This window comes from Lampetra planeri, unplaced genomic scaffold (genome assembly GCF_965212315.1).
Source record: "Lampetra planeri unplaced genomic scaffold, kcLamPlan1.2.h2 scaffold_595, whole genome shotgun sequence".
In the NCBI taxonomy this organism is placed as follows: domain Eukaryota; kingdom Metazoa; phylum Chordata; class Hyperoartia; order Petromyzontiformes; family Petromyzontidae; genus Lampetra; species Lampetra planeri.
Window position 1 is genome coordinate 24,988 of NW_027615418.1, and position 19,364 is coordinate 44,351.

At 44.5% G+C, this 19,364-nt stretch overlaps 2 protein-coding genes across 2 annotated transcripts; one reads left to right on the forward strand and one right to left on the reverse strand.

Annotated features, from left to right (window-relative positions):
• The first annotated feature begins 648 nt into the window (after positions 1 to 648).
• On the forward strand, positions 649 to 18,990 carry LOC144741545 (GRIP and coiled-coil domain-containing protein 2-like). The gene is given in 25 exon segments (XM_078624063.1): positions 649 to 654; positions 1,522 to 1,584; positions 1,694 to 1,778; positions 1,860 to 1,939; positions 2,038 to 2,142; positions 2,233 to 2,737; positions 3,320 to 5,097; positions 5,731 to 5,794; positions 5,940 to 6,040; positions 6,451 to 6,549; positions 7,163 to 7,282; positions 8,381 to 8,545; positions 8,859 to 8,963; positions 9,263 to 9,425; positions 9,685 to 9,785; positions 10,869 to 10,946; positions 11,036 to 11,173; positions 12,947 to 13,068; positions 13,556 to 13,732; positions 13,818 to 13,990; positions 15,525 to 15,722; positions 15,725 to 15,742; positions 16,021 to 16,160; positions 17,812 to 18,013; positions 18,911 to 18,990. Coding segments are annotated over 25 exon segments (4,866 nt in total).
• LOC144741546 (transmembrane protein 223-like) lies at positions 16,688 to 17,437 on the reverse strand. The gene has a single exon (XM_078624065.1). The coding sequence runs from the start codon at positions 17,435 to 17,437 to the stop codon at positions 16,688 to 16,690; it is 750 nt and encodes a 249-aa protein (XP_078480191.1).
• Positions 18,991 to 19,364: the final 374 nt, after the last annotated feature.

The following is a 19,364-nucleotide window of genomic DNA, read 5'->3' on the forward strand; positions in this document are numbered from 1 at the left end:
CATGTTGTGAACATTGTGAACTCTTTCCCCTGTGACATGAACATACGGGTTATAAAGTGAATATAGGATACAATACAACCGAAAAATGTATTGTGTGTTTATGGACAGCAAGTCTTTAGAATTAAAATTAATTCAAAATTAAAAATCTTCAAAAAAAAAAAAAAAAAAAGGGTTCAACTTGTCTCTGGATGATAAAGAATCATTCATTCAATCGGACAAGTCCTTAGAGGAGCATATCAAGAATACAAGAAAAATAAAATAAATTAAAATACAATAAAGTAAAATTGTTGTTGTGAAGTAAAGTAGATAAATATGTCTTATTAATTACAGAGAAACTGCTTCACAGCATCGACATGTATACGCTTTACGGTCTTTTCCTGTATCCTGTTGGCACGTTTGACGTACTGGCAGTGACGTCATACGGAAGACGACTGCGGAAGCGAGTCGACGCTGGACACGGATGTCTGCGTTAGCTTCATTAGCTTTAGCCTGAACCAAAACATACACAGCATTTTTGGATTAACCCGCCAAGGATTCGGAGAAACATCCCAGACATCGGTTTGTCTCTGTCCGGAGGTCTCGGCTGTGCTTTGCTGTGTGTTTGTCTGTGAGGAGACTGAGAGGAAGATAAAGTAACTTTCGAGGGAAATGGAGGTAAATGTCAAAAAATTAGCTTTAGCCACAACTGCAGTTAAACACAAGTTAAAGACAGAATCGATGATGATTGATTGATTGATGTGTCCATCTGTCATCCTCCGTTTATTTAACAGCCGCTTTAACTGGGTTAATAAGCTTGATGGACATCATCGGCTATTTAATATTTCAAGAGCTCGAACCTTTAAAGCCCGTCATTGGCCAGAAGTTTGTTAAATTGTTATTATTTTTAACCAAAAACTGCGTTCACAAATTACTCTGGCAGTATGGATGCATAGAATTAACCACTTTTCAATTAAATGTGTGATTAATATACGTTGTCTCTTAATGCCTCTAATGTCTCTTAATGGAAGTGTTTTTCCCCCAGCAAAACCAATAGAAATATAAAACGCGTTAAATGATAAAAAATAACAACTAACAAATTCCAAGTAAATCAACATTTTATTTTATTGTTTAGAGTATTAATTTAGCTGATTATTGTCTTGATAATCTACTTTTGCCAATAGCTGATATATCAGTTTTCATTTTCACAATGTCGAAGATGCTGCAGATAAATTCCAACACAGAATACTTGTCATTTATATAAATTGCAAACAATGCTAAGGGACACTGAAGAGCTCAAATTGCTCGACCACTAATCCAGAAGGTTTGTTTACTTTTGATCATCTTTTGGCCGGATTTACGTTTCTATGCCTCTGTTAGCTGGACGTGAAACTCCGTGAATATGTTTCTGATTTCAGTTTGTAATCATAAAGTTTTTTTTAAAGTATTTTTTAATTTCAAAGCAAATAACTTGACAGAATTGGTACTCTGGAAGGTTTCATATGGTTCACCCAGTTCTTTTTCTTTCTGTCTGGTCGTTCACAGGAGCCTGGTGGTGCAGGAGCAGAGTCTGTGAGTCCAGCACCAGCTGCTGCGTCCAAGTCAAAGGTACTTCACCTTAAACTTTCCTCAGCATAAGTCTAAACATGGATGGACATGCTTCACTGTTGGATATGTATATTCTATAAATAATTCAGTTTATCATGTGTCTTCTCAGCTGGACACACTGTCCAAAGATGACCTGATCAAGTTTACCAAGAAGCAGATGGCTGCTTTTCAAAAGATGAAGAGCAGATGTGCAGGTGACTGAATGCTCACAACTGAGCGATGTGGTTAGTGTCACTCACGTTTGTCTGATCTGTACTATTTATTTCCCTTTTCAGATTTAGAGAAAGAAGTTGAGGAACTGAAGCAGCAGCCCAAAGCTTGTAACAGCAGTTCAGATGATGCTACGCTGATACAGGTTAGTTTGGTCACAGCTCATGTGTATATATGTCATATTTTTGCTGTTCGGCATATGTCACGTTCATATTGTCGAATGTGAATGTGTGTGGCTGCCAGGAGCTGACGGAGCGGATGGATGCTTTACTACTGGAGAAAGCAGAAACTCAGCAAAGCCTCACGCTGTCTCGTAAAGACTTGGAAAGGATTAAGCAACAAGCAAAGGTGAAAAAACATGATTTCATTGTGGGTGTATCTGGAGAATGTTTGATGAGTTTGTGTATGTTTATGCTGTAAAACGTTGATTTGGAGCAGGATGACGTCGCAGAGCTTCAAGGAAAGCTTGACCGTGTGATAGAAGACCACCAGCGACAGATCCAAACCCTGGAGATCAGCATAGAAGAATCCAACAACAAACATCAAGAACAAGTAGCGTATTTCCAAAAACTGCTGAAAGAACAGGAAGAGACTGACAGAGAGCGAGAAAGTGAAAGAGAGAAGGAGCGCCGAGCAGAGTGTATGAAGGTTAACGAGAGCACAGACGAAGTCAGACGTTGCTTAGAGGCTCAGCTTAAAGCTCTTCAAGCTGAACTCGAAGCAATGCGAGAAAGAAGCTCGGAGAGGGTTGCAGAGCTGCAGGAGAGCCACCAAACGGAGTTGACGGAAGCCCAGCAAGAGGTGGAGAACTTGAAAGAGGAGCTGGCTCAGAGGAGTCTGCACCACGAGGAGGAAATGAGGGCTCTGGAGGAGGACTGCGAAGTCGAGAGGGAACGTCTCCTTCTGCTGCACAATGAACTGACTGAGCAGCTTGCTCTCAAAGGTAAAAGCAAACACAGCTTGATTTAATGAAGGGAATCTTTTACAGTGAACGCAACTTCATGGTGGAATTGGGCAGTTCTGATTAGCAAATGATATGACGTGTTCGTAGTGGTAGATCATAGGCTGAAGTGTTGTTTTTAACAAAAAACTAACAGGGAACAATAATAATAAAAACTAACAGGGAACAAGTAGAAATGTTGGGACTGTTAACAGGCACATCGAAAACTCATTATTTAGGACCAGGATTGGATTCTTCTTCCTGTTGTAACAGAACACATTTAACACAGGAACTTAATTCATTCAAGGGTGTTGGTCAACGGTTCCCTTTGTTTTCAGTCTTTATGTTAAGCGAATCTGTTTCTTGCTAGCTGTAGCCTGTCTTCTACCAGAAAGCAATCGTCATATTTCAGTGTTTGTTCTGTTCTTTCACAAATTTCCATTAGACAATCTAATCAAGATCTAATCAAGATTTGACAATCTTGATTAGATCTGTAATTTAGGCACCAAGTTAGTATCTATGACAGAGTTCAGGTCATTGATAAGAGAAGATTCTTCACAAGTGATGTCCCCTGTATGTTTGCAGACAGCTACCTGCAGGATGTGCAGGAAGAAGACGAGGAACCTGGCCGTGGTTCAGGGATCGCCAGAATGCTGGAGCTGTCTGGAAGCAGCCAGGCTGACTCCAGCCACTTTGACGGAGAGGAGGCTGTAAAACTGAGAGCAGCCTTGGAGGATGTTCAAGCTCAAAACACGATGTTACAAGATGAGCTCACCCTGCTCAGCAACGTGAAGAGTGAACTGGAGGCCGAGCTGGAGAGAACCAAGGAGGAGTTTCAGATGGAGAGGGAGGAGATGGACTTCAAAATCAACGAGCTGCAAATGAACAGGGAAAGCGGGGTGACTGAGCAAACCGTGTCCCTCAATGAGGAGCATGCAGCTCCACGTGAGTCAGTAGTCGGACCTGTGCATGAACTCATCACCTGGAATCCAGAAGAGCAACAGAAGCTGAACCAGGAGCTGAGGGCCCGGTGTGAGGAGCTGACCAGGGAGAGAGACTCAGCACTGGCTGATTTCCACCAGGTGAACATCACACTGCAACGTGTGGAAGCTGAACTGGCTGAGAAGACAGAATGTGTCCGTCAGTGGAGCACCGAGCATGAGAACCTGCAGGACCTCCGAGACAAGATTGGACAACTCAGCCAAGACAGGGATGAACTGTTGACAAGGGTCAGAGAGGTAACAGAGGAGAAAACCTCTCTGATGGAGAACGTACAAGACCTGAAACAGAAGCTTGAAGGTTCCCCAAATGAGGACCTAAAAGGAACATCTGGAGAGGAACAAGGAGCTTGTGAGCTCAAACAGTCCGTGGAAGAACTGAGCAGTCAGAATGAAGAGATTCTTTCACAGCTGCATATGAAGGAAAACCTGTCTGAAGAGCTGAGGGAGATGGTACATCTTCTGACCGAAGAGCGGGAGAAAGTGCAATCATTGCTTCAGGAACGAGACGAGGAGCTGCAGAAGCTGAACGAGAAGGCAGCTGAGAAGCTTCTGGAAGAGAACAAGGCCCAACTGCTAAGAGAGGACTTGAAACGCTTGAAAACAGAGAAGGAGGAAGAAACGCTGCGTTTACAGGAGGAGAGGGAACAAATGGAAGTGAGGATGAAAGATGAAGTTAGAGGAATGCAGGAAACCATCTCCACTTTAGAGCTGAGGATCAAAGATCTGTCTGGTCTGCAGCAGACACTGGAGGAGAAGCTTTCTGAAGAGCAGCAAGAGACGAGGCTTCTGGGCTCCAAGCTGGCGTCAGTGGAGGCTCGGTTAGAGAAGGAGGTGTCTGACAAACATCTTCTGGAGGAAAGGTTAAAATCCCTGACAGAGGAAGCAGAGCAGGCTCGAGAAACTGTCAGAGCTTTGGAGGATAATCAGTCTGAAGCACTTAAAGAAGCTCAAGAAGAGGTGGAGGAGCTGCGAACACGTGTGAATGAGCTGGAAAAGGAGAGGAACCTGTTGAGAAGCAGCCTTGAGGAGGCTCAGCGGGAAAACAGATGGGAGGAGGTGATAAATGATCGCCAGGCTCACATGGAGCAAGAGAGGACCATGCTGAAGAAGAACCTGGAAGAGGTGCTGAAGGATGCAGAGGGTCTGCAGAAAGACCTGCAGGACATGAAGTTGGCCAATGAGAAGATGATGGGGGAGAACCAGACGTTACAGGAGCAGATCTCGCTGATGTCTCAGGAGAAAGACGAGGATGAGAGGAGAGAAGTTGAAGATGTAGAGAAAGAAAGGAGAGTGCTGAAAGAACTGCTGACGGAAAAGGATTCAGTCATCTGTGAGCTGAGGGGAGAGATCGCCACTCTGCAGGTCAGTGCAGCTCCAGATACTTCAACTTCTTTAACACTGACGTCATGGACAGTGGCGATCATCACTCATTGTGGTTTTAATACATGTTTTTGAATTTTGAATTCATGCTTTTGGATTTTTTAATACAGACTTTTGCAATTTTTATTTGCAATTTATATTTTGGGGTATTTTTTAATATTTATTTGAAGTGTTTTAAAGCAGGAATGACACAGTGCTTAAGTGGTTAGCACTGTCACTTAATACCAAGAACATCCCTGGTTCGATTCCTGGCCTGGGATCTGTCTGTGTGGTTTGCGTTCTCTGTGTCTGCGTGGGTTCTCTCCGGGTACTCCAGCTTCCTCCCACCCCCAAAAGCATGCTGAGGTTAATTGGTCCGTTGGTGTACCCTGACGTTCTGTTGACAGCTGGGATCGGCTCCAGCACAACCACGGCCAGTAACCGGAGCAAGCAGGAGAAGATGAATGAATGTTTTAAAGCGGAGTTGGTCTTGTCCGTGTGAAGAAGAAAGTGGACTGGGCTAATAGAAATTATGAATGTAAACTCATGCTAGTTTAACGTACCCGCTATGCTAAGATATCTTAGTGATTCTTTCCATATTCCTCGTTATCTTGTCTGTTTCCTGTTTCCTGTCAGGACTCGGTGACGCAGTCGGCTTCTGCTGAAGAGAATGCAGCGCTGGAAATTACTGAGAAAATAGGTCTGAGATAAGATCCCTTAATGCTTGTTAGTAAAGATCCTGTTTTTTTTCCTGTTCCTCAAGGCACCGAGTTAGTTGTTGTGCTGTGCAGGTGGAGATTGTGATTTCGGGATGTTACTGATACTCTGGTCAACGCTCCCCTCAGCTCTCCTGGAGAAAGAAAACAAAGGAAAGGACGAGAAGATTAACAAAATCAAGGCGGTGGCTGTGAAAGCAAAGAAGGAGCTGGACGCCAGTAAGAAAGAGGTAGACAAGTATGAACTATACAAAATGAAAAAAAACAAGGGAATATCGTGTCCCGTAGTTTTATTCAAATAGTGAAACTTTCATATATTTCAGATCCATTAAACATAAACTAAAAACCCACTATATTAGATTGGAAAACAAACAAAAACTGCAAAATTATTTTTTCGAAAACTTGACACAAAATATTGTAATATTTTGAGACACTACTTTTGTTTTTTGTTTTTTTTTAATAGCTGTAGGCTTCAATTATCGAAATTAAAATGTTCTTGAAATGTTTTAGTAATAAATGTTCCAGTAATAAATAATCTGAAGTTTTCCATGATATCTAAATGTTTGACCTTTGAGATGCACTTGCATTGCTATGAATGTATTATAGATAATTACACTTTTCTTCTCTTTCTTCTCGTCAGGTTGGAAACCTAAAGGAGGAAATAATGTTGCTGAAAGCCGAACGGGAGAAAGTGAACAGCTCAATGAAAGACATCATCCACGGCGCTGAAGGCTACAAGGTTGGAGTGTCTTTGTTTGTAGTGCGAGTCCTTTTCCCAGGTTACCTCGGACATCTGACATCTAGCTCCATCAAACCCTGAGGGCCCTGAGCGCCGCATAAACTGTGTTTTTACTGTTTTTGTGTCACTGAGATCTGTTCTGATCTAACCATTTTGAATGGGAATGTTGTTACAGTGTAGTTGTAGGTGAAAAACCATGCACTCTGCTGGTTGTCATCTAAAAACTATCGCTACGAACATCTTGTTGTGTTGTCGTTGCTTTAACAACTCTGTTTTCACTTGTCAATTCAAAGTATATAGCTGGTATTTATGTAATTTTGGTTTTCATTTACTACTTACTGTAGTGACCCAGTACATACTTATTTTATTAAATGCACCAAAAACAAATCAATAACATTTAAACATGGAGACACTCACAGATTATTGGCTGGAAGTTCAAGCAGCAGCATTGTAACTTGGAACACAGTCTGTTCTGTCCTTGATGATTCTTTGCCTCCGTGTGTGTGTCTAATGATGGTTGTGGCCCATACACATGCAGCTGAGACGCATTTTGTTGTCCCTCACAGAGACACCTTCCACTAATAGATGGATGTGTGTGTGCGTGTGTGTGTAGAACCTACAGATAGATTACGACAGGCAGACAGAGGAACTGGATAAAGAGAGGGAGAAGGTGGAGGCAGCAGAAAGACAGATCAATGAGCTGACCAAACGCCTCAGCACTGCTGTCGCACAGGTAACACAAACACACACAAACACACAAACATTCCCTGTAAATCTCAGTGGCGCCACTTTGTCCGGCAATATGTCTCTCCAATATCTGCGGCATAACGCCGTTCCACACTGATTTACAGTGACTCATTTTATTCCACGACACTTTCCCTGCACACTTGACAGCTCAGCACCCACAAACGGCCCATCAGACGCGACAAGGTGTGTGGGGGGGGGTTGTTTATATATTTTCCTCTCTCCCAGCTCATAACTGTCTCTTTCCAATGAGAGAACAAGGAGCAGGTAAATGGAGCGGAGTGTCGCTTCCATCTGCTGTGTGTGACTGTAAAACCATTTACTGGGACTCAGGTCTATTTAACTGTATGCTCGTAGCTCTCGGGAGGAAGTGGGGGGGTGGCACATCTGGGTGTGTCTGTTTTTTCCAATCACAGTTTCAGTGTTTGCCTGGCAGAAAGCCCACAGAGCCTGACACTGTCAGATTTGCTTGAATGATTTTCACAAAAAAAATTTCTCCATTTGCCTACATTTGCATTTTCAAGTTAAAAGAACAGTTTGAGGAGAAGAAGAGTCAAACTGGAAACCCGTAGTTAGCTTATAAGCTGAAATAACCACTAAATAAATCCAACTTGAACTAAGATGGCAGCACCCGTAGGTGCTCAACTCACATTCATTTCATTTTCATTGACTTTCATTTTAGCGTTTTATTTTCTTGTCTTATTTATCATTTTATGTTTTTTATTTCCATATCATGCACCTGACAGGAGAAGCACTCCCGGCACGCGATGTATGTTGATCAAAACTTACTCAGAACTGCTTCTTAAGGATTTTATCTCACTGTGCTAACGACAGAAACAGTAGCGTATGTCGTTCAGTACCTAGTTTGATTCCAGGCTCCTCCAGAGCCCGCATTCTGCCAGCATGTGTGAATAGAAGTGTGAATGGGTGAATAAGGAAAAGTCGTAAAGTGCTTTGAGTGCTGTTAAGGTAGAATACTGTCAGAAATGAAGACTAAATTAAAAAATGTTGCCCGTACAAACTCACTAACTACTACAAATGACATCCCGTCGTCTGTGCTGGTGACGCGAATGTTCTCCTTTTGCAGGTAGATGTGCTCGGCAGTGAGAAGGAGAATCTGCATGCAGCCGCAGAGACCCTCAGGAGCACAGGGAGGCAGCTGGAAGTCCAGAACCAGGAGCTGCACAGGCAGTCGGCCAGTCTGGACAGAGATCTCCTGGCTGAGAGGGCGATGAAAGAACAGAAGATGAAGGTAGAAACAACAGCTGGGCCAGATGTTTGGTTGTGCAGTGATGAGACGTGCTGCTCACCAGATGATGCAGTCAATGAATGCTCAAAGTCTGATACAAAAACACGTCAGCTGTTAAAGGTTGATTAGATAAGATTTTCGTGTGTGTGTGTGTGTGTGTGTGTGTGTGTGTGTGTGTGTGTGTGTGTGTGTGTGTGTGTGTGTGTGTGTGTGTGTGTGTGTGTGTGTGTGTGTGTGTGTGTGTGTGTGTGTGTGTGTGTGTGTGTGTGTGTGTGTGTGTGTGTGTGTGTGTGTGTGTGTGTGTTTCCTCTTCCAGGAGCTGTCATCTGCCATGAAAGAAGTAGAGGAGCTGACAGCTCAGCTCCACAAGCAGCAGCAGCAGTCTCAGCAGACCGCCCAGGAGCTGGAGCAGCTACGCAAGGTACACTTACACACACAAACACAGATTTTCAAACTCTAGTGTCTCTGGGGGCTTGTCCAGTCAAGCGACTGGAGTGGTGATGTCCGGCCTGCAGCACTAGCTCTCATTGCACTGAAATGTGGCCCACAGCACATGAACTGTCTCGTTTCCATTAGCGGCTGTGATGTCTGACGTCATGGGCTCACACTGTTGTCCAGTTGTTACAATAAAAGGACGTTGTCCTTTCCGCTGAGACAAACGGATCACCTGACAAAGTGACACTTTCCTGTAATGACGTGGTGTTTTTTCTCTTCCTCTAGGAGGCGCAACAGAGCTCTCTGCTGGACATGGAGATGGCCGACTACGAGCGGGCAGTGAAAGAACTTAACACCAAACTGTTTGAGAAGGATGAATTTTGTGACAAGCTCAAAGCTCAGTTAAACAAACTGAGCCGGAAGGAGGAAACACTCCAGCAGGACGTTGGTAGGAACGACATTCAACATTCAACATTTCTCTCTGTTGCACTGAGAAATGGGTTTGACTGCAGCTTCAGTTTTGTTGATGAATTGTATATTATAATCAAGATCCATAATGTCTGTTTTGGAAGATCGACAAAATACCCAAACAAACGACGTCCTTTCGTCTCACTCGTGTGTGTGTGTGTGTGTTTGCGTGTGTGTGTGTTTGCATGTGTGTCTCCGCATGTGTGTCTCCGCATGTGTGTCTCTGCATGTGTCTCCAGAGGCGCTGAAGTCCCAGCTGGACCAAGAGGAGGACAAGACCTCCAAGACAAAACAGCTTCTGGTGAAGACCAAGAAAGAACTGGCCGATGCCATGAAACAGGTGTGTGTACGGAGGGGTCGGTATGTGCGCGCGCGCATTTGGGTGTATTGGCTAATATAACACAGACTTCGGGCCCGTCCACACAGAGAAGACCTGCAGTGCAAACACACGTTTTGGCCGATGGTCACATCAGAGCATACTGATCCTGTTCAGTTTAAAGCCGTGTTTGTATTTCTATGTCTGTTTGTCTGCAGCTACATGTAGAATCTCGCCACAGTGTTTCGTTTTTTTCCAGTCGTCAGTGTTTTGTGTCATTTATTTCAAGTGACAGCCACTGAAAGTGAGCAGATCTTGTTACTGCGGTGTCGCCGACAAGATCGGCATAATTCTCCGGTAAAAAAAGACATATTGGATGGTTGAATTTGCCTGGCCAATACAGAATTGCCATTCTAAAATCTGTTAATCTGTTTTCTTTGTTTACTTCGGGTGCCAGCAACTCAGAGTGAGCAGATCTTGTCACTGCAGTAATTCTACGGTATCATTTTGTTTGGTCAAAAATCACATTTTCTTCTATTTGCTGAGGATGTGCCAACCAGGACCAGCCTTGTCTTCTCCTTTTTTGGTGAATTTCAGTGCCACCTTTTGGTCTGGAGTATGAACTACAGCCTGTCAATGCATTTTTGTGGATTTAGAAGCGAATTTTCTTGATACAGAGGCAGAGAAAACAGATCGTTTTGGTATGTGTGGACATGGCCTCAAACTGGTCACTGAGAAGGAACCAGTGTCATTGTTAATTCCTGTGATGTTATATTCCTGTGTTACACTAAGGAATATCTGTGACGGTCATTCAGGTGAGAGTAACCGACTGGTGTAATTCGTACGCAACTTGAAGACATTTTGCCAAGAAACTCATTCAGTTCTAAAGTAAACGGAATACTGTACATTAAAGTACAAGTATTAAAATAGCACATCCAAGTCAAATATACAGTTATGTATATCACAATTATGTACATCACATAATTCAAAATATATATACATGGTTGTATGATTATCTACAGATGAGTTAGTGAAGCAATGAGTGTTCGATGGAATGAAAGGCTGTTGATTCGTACGTGGTTCTTGAAGCTGTTGGTGTGTGTGCAGGAGAGCGCTCTCATGGTGCAGCAGGCCTCGTTGAAAGGAGAGCTGGAGGCCCACCAGCAGCAGCTAGAGACGTCAAAGGTGAGATTCTGCATCATTATCATCATCAGGCCATTGCAGAGCCACATCCTGAGGTGTGTGTGTGTGTGTGTGTGTGTGTGTGTGTTCAGATTGAGGTGTCCGAGCTGACAGCTGAGTGCCACCATCTGCGAGAGCAGCTGAGGTCGGTGTTGGAGCAGCATCAAAGAAGCAGCAGCTCCCTCCAACAACGCATCAACGGCCTGCAGCAGGAAAGAGACGACGCCAAGGTACACGCACACTCAGCCCTTCAGCATTCTGCTGTAAACACTTTACCAAAATGCGGCTTGGTCGTCCTTGGGTGTGAGACGAGACTGTGGCCACGGAGATATGATTTTTGAAACCAGGTCCCAAAGTGAGTAAATCTGAAGATGCCACAATGACTTTTGAGTGTTTACAACCTATACACATCTTTCCTGACGCGATGGTGTCATAGCCCCACCTCTCCTTTAACCTGCGTGCATTAACCCGGCCCACAACAATGGTGGCTCACAGTGCTGCGTGGGTGCTGAGCATGCTGTTTTCATTCGTCCACACAAACACCTCCTTTCGAGATCCGTTCGTATTCTCGTTTGTTTCCTTCACATGCTCCATGTTGTCTTCTCTGTTTGTGGTGTATTTCTGTGGTGGTGTTACAGCCTCACTCACAGGCCTGGCAGATAATCAACAGCCTTTTCAGTGGTGTTGTATGGACACACACATTTCATGAGACGCTTCTGTGTTCATGGAAAACATTTAAAAATGATTCTGGTTCCACCTCCCTGTGGACATATCCTGCATCTATGAAGCAGTGCTTAATAAATTTGTATTATATTCAACATGAAGCTGAATTGTAAGTCAGCAAACTGATTTTATGCGCATCAACATCCAAAACAGAAAAAAAGAAGTAAAACTGCATTCAAGTAATATTCTCCTTTTTTTCTTCCTATTGAAATGTATTTGATCACTCTAAATTCCCTCTGAAATTATTTAAATTACTAGGAATGTACTTTGAACTTACCATGTTGTCAGGGCTGGCTCAACTCCCTGACCACAAATACAAGAGGGAAGGGAACTAGAATATTAAAGTTTATTTAACAAAGGAAACAACGGAAACTACGGCAAACTAAATACAACAACCTATATCTGCAATGTGGATTATCAGCAGGGAATGCGGGGTGCATGGCTGCGTATGTGTGTGTTGGATGCAAGCTAAAACAAAAAGGCAACAGGTGAGCTGCAGGGTCGAGCCGGGACTGGTGAGCCACGAGCGCCGAGAGAGCTAAGAGAGTGAGCGGGCGGTTCCACCGGTGTTTATAGCCACAGCCCCCGCCCACTAAGTCACACCCCGGAGCCCCATGACCAATCGCGCTCTATAATGAAAAGAGAGAGCGAGAGCAAAACACATGCATGCAATTCCCAACAACCCCACCCAGACTTGGGGTTGTCACAATGTGTACATTGTAATTTCTTCAATAGATTGATGGATGGATTAAAAAAAGTAGGAGTACGTACATGGGACAAGAGGAGAGTCAGTAGCTCCAGACATGTTGTCCATGGCAATTTCTCTTTGATCATTTTTGCTTATTGGGTTTGAGTAAAATTACAAGTGTCTTGCATGATTTGTCTGATACAACGTTGACCACTTTAGACAGTGCTTTTATTTTGAAGCACCAGGAATTAGTTAATCAACTGGATTGATAGGATGTTTTAACTTTACAGCTAATATTTTTTTCTCGCCTTTGTTTAACTGATAAATGTTCTACTACAGTGCTCAAACTCTATCTGCCTCATCTGCCCTTGAAGCTTTCCCTCCACAAAATATTTTAACAAAGATAAAAGACTATACTCTGAGCTGCTGTGACTTTGCACACGTCGGCCAGTGCACCACAGTTTTTGCCGTCAGCAACAAAATATGGTATTGTAGAGAGTAGGACCTTGTCCATCAACGTGTGGTACAACTCTTCACCCCTGTGGCCGTCAAAGACATTTTTTAATTTTCTCTGTGTCTGTGTCGTCTGCAGGCTGAGCTCGTGGCAACAGCTGATGAGTTTGAGAGCTACAAGGTGCGAGTCCACAATGTGCTCAAGCAGCAGAAGAGCAAAATCAGTGGGCAGAGTGAAGGAGACTTTGGCAAACTGGAGAAGTAAGAACGAGGATCAAACTCAAAGCTGCCGATTTGTTTTAGTTCAGAGCTGTTGAAATACAAGTTTTGCGCATGATAAAATCATCCTTCCCAGTGTCAGTACACACACACACACACACACAACCACAATCGCATTTACAATATAAATCACTATATCAATATACTCACTACTATCAATATATAAATCACAAATGTATAAGAGTGGAGATATGATATGTAACATGTATCATGAATCATCAACAGTATTATCATGTGTTCCAAATGTTGTCCGATGTCGTTTTTTCCCCTGAGTTGTTGTTTTGAACTGAGGACGGGAAGTTGTTAACAGAACGATGTGGAAGAACTACAACAGATTTTTTCTGGTCTGCCTTGAAAGTGGAACTAGGTTTTCACCAAGAAATGACCTCACTGCCAGTTCCAACCTGGGATGTCAGATCTGGAACTGGAACGCCCGTGAATGCTGATGAATGTGTTGTGCGCTTGGCAGAGAGCAGTTGTCCTCTCAGCTTGATCAGCTGAGGTCCCGGCTGGCCGAGAGCCAGCAGAGCCTCCAGAGCTGCACCGCCGAGCTGCAGCAGCTGCAGACTGAACATGACACCCTGCTGGAGCGACACAACAAAATGCTCCAGGAAAACATTAGCAAGGAGGCGGAGCTTCGCGAGAGGTGAGTCTGTTTTAGGTGTTGACCCCGCCCTGACCTGAGTACACCTTAACAACTCCTCTCTCTCTCTCTCTCTCTCCACCTCCAGGCTGCTGTCCGTGCAGTCGGAGAACCTGACTCTGCAGTCAGACGTGGCTCAGGCTCAGGTCGACCTGTCGTCTCACATCGAGTCCCAGCGGCAGACCTACAGAGAGCATCTGAGGAAGCTGCAGGACGACCACCGGGCCACCGTCGAAACCCTGCAGGGTCAGCTGACCCCGTGTCGAAGAGCAGCTCTTCACCCTCCAGAGCCAGAACAGTAAGACAGCAGAAGGTCACTGTTGAGTCGCCTGGCTGTCATCAAACTTCAGTTTTACCATGAAATCATCTGAAACTTCGGCGTGTTTCAGTCACTATCTCCTCTTCTCGTCCCTCCTCACTGCTTTTGTCCCTCTCCACCACCTTCTACACTGTGTCTGTGTCAGCTCGTTGTCCTATGTTGCTGCTCCTTCTTCGTCGCCTTTTTCTTTGTCATCTGCTCCTTCCACCCAGTGCTCCGAGGAAACACCATGTTCTCTTTAAATAGAGAAGCCTTGTTTTTTTTTTATAATGACTGACGGAATCGTTTCAGTTCATTCAGTCAGTACTACAGTGGCTGAATGAACGACACCATGAAAAAAGACCTGTCAAATATTTGAGCGTTGAAGGTAAATACCTGCTTCAATAAGAACAGAGAGAACAGACTAGTTGTTTCTGGGCGCAGCAGCAGTGGAAGGTCATCCATCACTTCCCACACAGCTGGAGTCAAACAGCCAACACACACACACACACACACAGTAAGAATTTGGAAACGTGTGTGTGTGTTTCTTCTCCATCACCTCATGGCCAGGTGTTTGGCGGTGCTTGTCAGCTCCTTTCCCGCCTCTCAGTGTGGCAAACTGACATCTGGAGAGACTCATTAGTGGCTCACACATGTTCAGCCAGACCAGCCGGATGCTGCATCAGAGGCAAATATTTATTTACGTTTACCGGCAGTTAAAAGCCCAGTGGAAATATTTACCTGTCGAGCAGTATCCTCATCTGAGCTGATGTTTATTTCTTGGAAACCCTTTATTATGTTCTTTCATATGTGCAGAATGGGGCGTTCACTTGTCTGCGTTTTCTTTGAGCTTGTGGTCCCAACGTGGCCTTTCTTCCACTGGAATCCTGATCAGACTGACAAAGTCAATTTGCAACAGCCATGTTTTCGTAGGACAACTTCATCCTCCTGCTCTTCTCATTCTGCTGAGGTGATGTCGATGGCCCGACTGGAGGCGGAGAGCTGAGGGCAGTGATTTGTTGACTGAGCTCAGATTCAGCTTCATTAATCACCATCTTCTCCCCTGTCCACCCACGCCTTTAAACACCTCGTCTTCTCACACCAGCTCAAAGTCTTTGGACCAGAGTGTGTCTACTGCCCCCTCATGTCGTAATGAAGTAGAACATCCACTGATTACAGATGGGTCATACAGAAACTAAAACAGTAAACTGCTGTTGTGACTTGACTCTTCCTGGAAGCAGCGCAGACGTGGTGAAAACAAGTTGTTGCAACATTTCAAACAGTTTTATTCCAATTAATTCCTAATTAATAGTAGGTATAGTGAGGAACATGTTCCCACTTGTCCAATTTGTGAAATCATTTTTTATGATTCTGTATTTATTAACAGTAGTAGCTTCATCATCATTCACTTCTGTATTATGTTGCCCTTTTTGTTACCTCTTATTTGTTATGTTTTACATGTTCAAACTAAAACTAACTACCCTCCATGTTCTTCAGGCTCAGTGTTGGTCCAGTCCAGCCGCAAATCCTTGGCCTCAGACCCACAGCGCAGAAATGGAGATCAGAACCAGTCGGGGCTGGTTCTCAGTGACCTGCAGTCGATGGCCAGGGAGGAGGGAGAGGGGATGGAGACCACTGAGAGCGAGAGCCTCTCCCCTGCACTTACACCTTTACCCTCTCTGGAACAGCTCCTCACATCCCTGACCCCAAACAAGGTGACAGCAGAGACACACCTGTGGCATTTTGTTTCTAGAATGTACATCTATATGTATGGATAGATTTGTTATCCTAAATTGTCAAGGAACTACATATGCTGACGTCATTGATTTTGATTTGTAACAATTTTTTTGGAAAATGTAAAATATAAGTAAAAATATGCAGGATGATGAAAAGCACTTGCGACTATGAATTTATTTTCCTAATTATTCATTTCTCGCATTCGACCCTTTGAATTCCTGATCTTTGTGCATGTGTGTCTTGCTTTGGTCTGCAGAGCCGTTTGTGTGGACTCTGGAGCCCACCAAAGAGGAGCTGAGTCAGAAGCTGAGCACTGCCACTCGCAGCATGGAGCATATGAACGGCCTGCTGCACGAAACCGAGGCCACCAACGCTGTTCTCATGGAGCAAATCACCGTAAGTTAACACACACAGACACACACAGCGTGGGAGCTTGACAACACAAATAACCCTCACTGTTCTGAGAGTTGTCATTAGTTTCACATGCAGCAGCTGGGGACATCTGAAACATGGGGTCAATTTGAGAAAACATCTTGAGTAGTGGAAGCACTCACGGTAGTGGATGATAATACGCAGAATAACTGCAGCAACTGCTACGTGATTTCAACAGGTGTGTATCTACTGAATGAATCAAATACTGTTTGTGTTAATAAAATACTCTACGTCCTTTGATTAGTGAAACAGGTTGTTTGTTATATATCAGCAAATAGTTAAAACGTAATAGTGATTTTTGAAATAAAGTATTCACCATTTTTTTCGCATTTATGATAATTACTGTATCACGGCAGTTGTAGATTGATTCTTGTGATCTGGTGATGTATTTCATAAAGAGACGACTAGTTGAATTTTTATCAAACAAAGACATGTTTTAATCCTTTGTAAACAATGTAAAGTCACATTGTTATTTTCTTTTAGCTCATGAGTTAAACAGAACGGTACGCACCGACAGTGATGTCAAACAGTTTGGCATTAGTTATTGTTCCATCTTTGTCCAAAAGAAAGTAGAACCTATGACCTTTGACCCTGAGGGGGATGAATGAAGGGGATTCCTGTCTGTGGGCGTGACAGGCCACCTGGGACAGAGGGACGGTGATCCTCCGGCCTTGTCCGGCACCCACGGGTGACTGTGTGGAGACAGTAACCATCCTCCCACCTTGGTGTAGAACCACCTGGCTGACAGAGCGTCGGCAGAATAGAAGCCCGAGTCCGGATATAGCGGCTCCTATAGCGAGACATCCCAGCGTGAAGCCGAACCTCCAGCTGCTGGAGCCCAGGTTCATCTCGAAGCTCCACAACCCGGCTAGCGCGGTGGGGCTGCCGCTACCGGACGCCTTCTTTTTCCCTTGCTCCGCCGTGACGCGTGTGTCTCTTAGTTCCGTGTAGGCGAAGTGAGCCAGGTATGTCCAGAAGAGGAACTGGCCGCCGCAAAAGACAGAGAGGAGCCGGAAGAAGCGCGTCCTGTCGTGCTCGAACAAGACGACATCTTTGGAGGGCTGGGCGGACGTGCACAAGCCTCGGCGCGCTACCTGTCTGGTGGACGCCGCGAATATCCTTCCGCCCAGTCCAGACGACACCGACGCGTTTCCAAAAACTTCAGCGATTTGCTGGATATTTATCAGTCGAAACTGTCTGTAGCGACACGACAGCTCCCAGCACAGCCGCTCGAACCCCATATTACGATATCGAAGCAAAAACACGTTTTTTATTTATTGACCTGAGAATGGAGGTTATATTCTCTGAGATATCGTAGTTTTGGTCGTATCACCTCAGCAAGCAGCAGCTCCTTTCGAAGGGTGCAGCCATATTGTTTTCACTTGTGACGTCACAGATGACGTCGCGTACGGAAGGCGCCGTTGTCCAAAACTTACCACCGTGATTTTCTTTTGCCGTCCAAAAAAAATGCGTACTGATACAACATTCTGCTCCTGTAATTACAATGATAGTTGAAAAGGATGAAGTTGAACAAACTACAGTACACATTATTGTATATATATATTTGTTCTTCTGTTCAGTCCATTCATGTTGTCATTTCTTTTCCGCCTGCCAGCTGCTGAAGAGCGAAGTGCGGCGGTTGGAGCGAAATCAGGAGCGGGAGAAGAGCGTGGCGAACCTGGAGTACCTGAAGAACGTTCTGCTTCAGTTCATCTTCCTGCGATCGGGGAGTGAGAGGCAGGCGCTTCTCCCCGTCATACACACCATGCTGCAGCTCAGTCCCGAGGAGAAGAGCAAACTGGCTGCCATTGCACAAGGTACGTGACCGGAACAAGCTGGGGGAGTTTGTCACTGCCGCAACTTAGGTTGTGGCAAGTCCAGTGTTTTTCATACAGTGACTACAGTGTTGTTTCAGGATTCACAGTGTGTTCCAGTTTTTGTCTCCAATGTTGTTGTTTGAGCTGCAGACAGGAAGTTGTGAACGGGAGACACCCTTTAATTGTCTGTCTTGAAACTCAGGGAAAACACGTTGATCGGTTCCTGAAAGTTGAGAACAGCCATGTGGCTCTCATTACGGTAAAACCATTCACTCCGCAGCCGGAAGCGGGGAGTCATTACCGTGATGACAGCAACTCCTAGTTGGACGTTTTCTCCTTCTCCTAGCGCCTTCTTCACACCAGGTGAGGGAACCAAGTGCAACTTCTCAGATTTCAGGAACTGTTCGACATTTTCTGATTTCTGCACAAATAGTCGTGTAATTACGGTACTCCAAACTACGCTGGCGCAAATGTATCGCTCTAATTGGCCTAAGTTACAGGTTGGATGTCCAACATAAGGTGGGGTGTTCCAACTTCCTGTCTTCATCTCAGATAACAACTTACTTGGAATGCACGACGCCTCAAGAACTCATCATCCAAGATGGCGTCAGTAGCTCAGTATCATCCATCGGTATAAATGACTCATACACACTGTTTGATTTGTCAGTGCCAGTGTTGTGTCGGTGTACTTGTACATGGAATACCACGGAATACGATGTTACACACTAGCAACTGGCTCAAGAACGACTGTCTTCCTCCTGACTCTGTCTTGATCAAACTGGAACTCAAACAACACAGTTTTCACCCAGAAATGAGGTCACCATACTTACCACCTCAGTGCGAATGCTCTGTTATTCCATATCCACATGTGTCACCTGGGTGCTGTGCTTTGTGCAGGTGAGGAGGAAGGGTCAGGGTCCGGGGCGCGGGGGTCAGGCTGGACCTCCTATCTCCACAGCTGGTCGGGGATCAGATAGACCTGATGTTGGAAAGGTCCTCCATGTGTTCTTCAAAGACATTAACACGTCTTTTCTTGTTCGAACTTGTTGGCAGTGATTCAGAAACAGGGACTTTGGGAGTGAAGGGACCAAATGAAGAATGTGTGTGTGTGTGTTGACCTGAGTTAGTGGTGGAATAATTCTACAAGTGTCTTACCAGTGAATGTTACCAGATCCACATTCCTGTCTTCCTCTGTTGGCGTTGACACATATATTTATATTTATATTAAAATACTGCGTACGAGGGCCCACATCATGTGCACAATCGGTGGGAGGAAGATTTTCTGTACAGTTAATAGCAACTTGAATATCATTTTAGATTTCTTCCAGAGGTATTTGCTTGCACTTGCGAC

Excerpts from the sequence above, each read along its gene's own strand:
- LOC144741546 (XM_078624065.1), bottom strand. The coding sequence starts at position 17,437 with ATGGGGTTCGAGCGGCTGTGCTGGGAGCTGTCGTGTCGCTACAGACAG.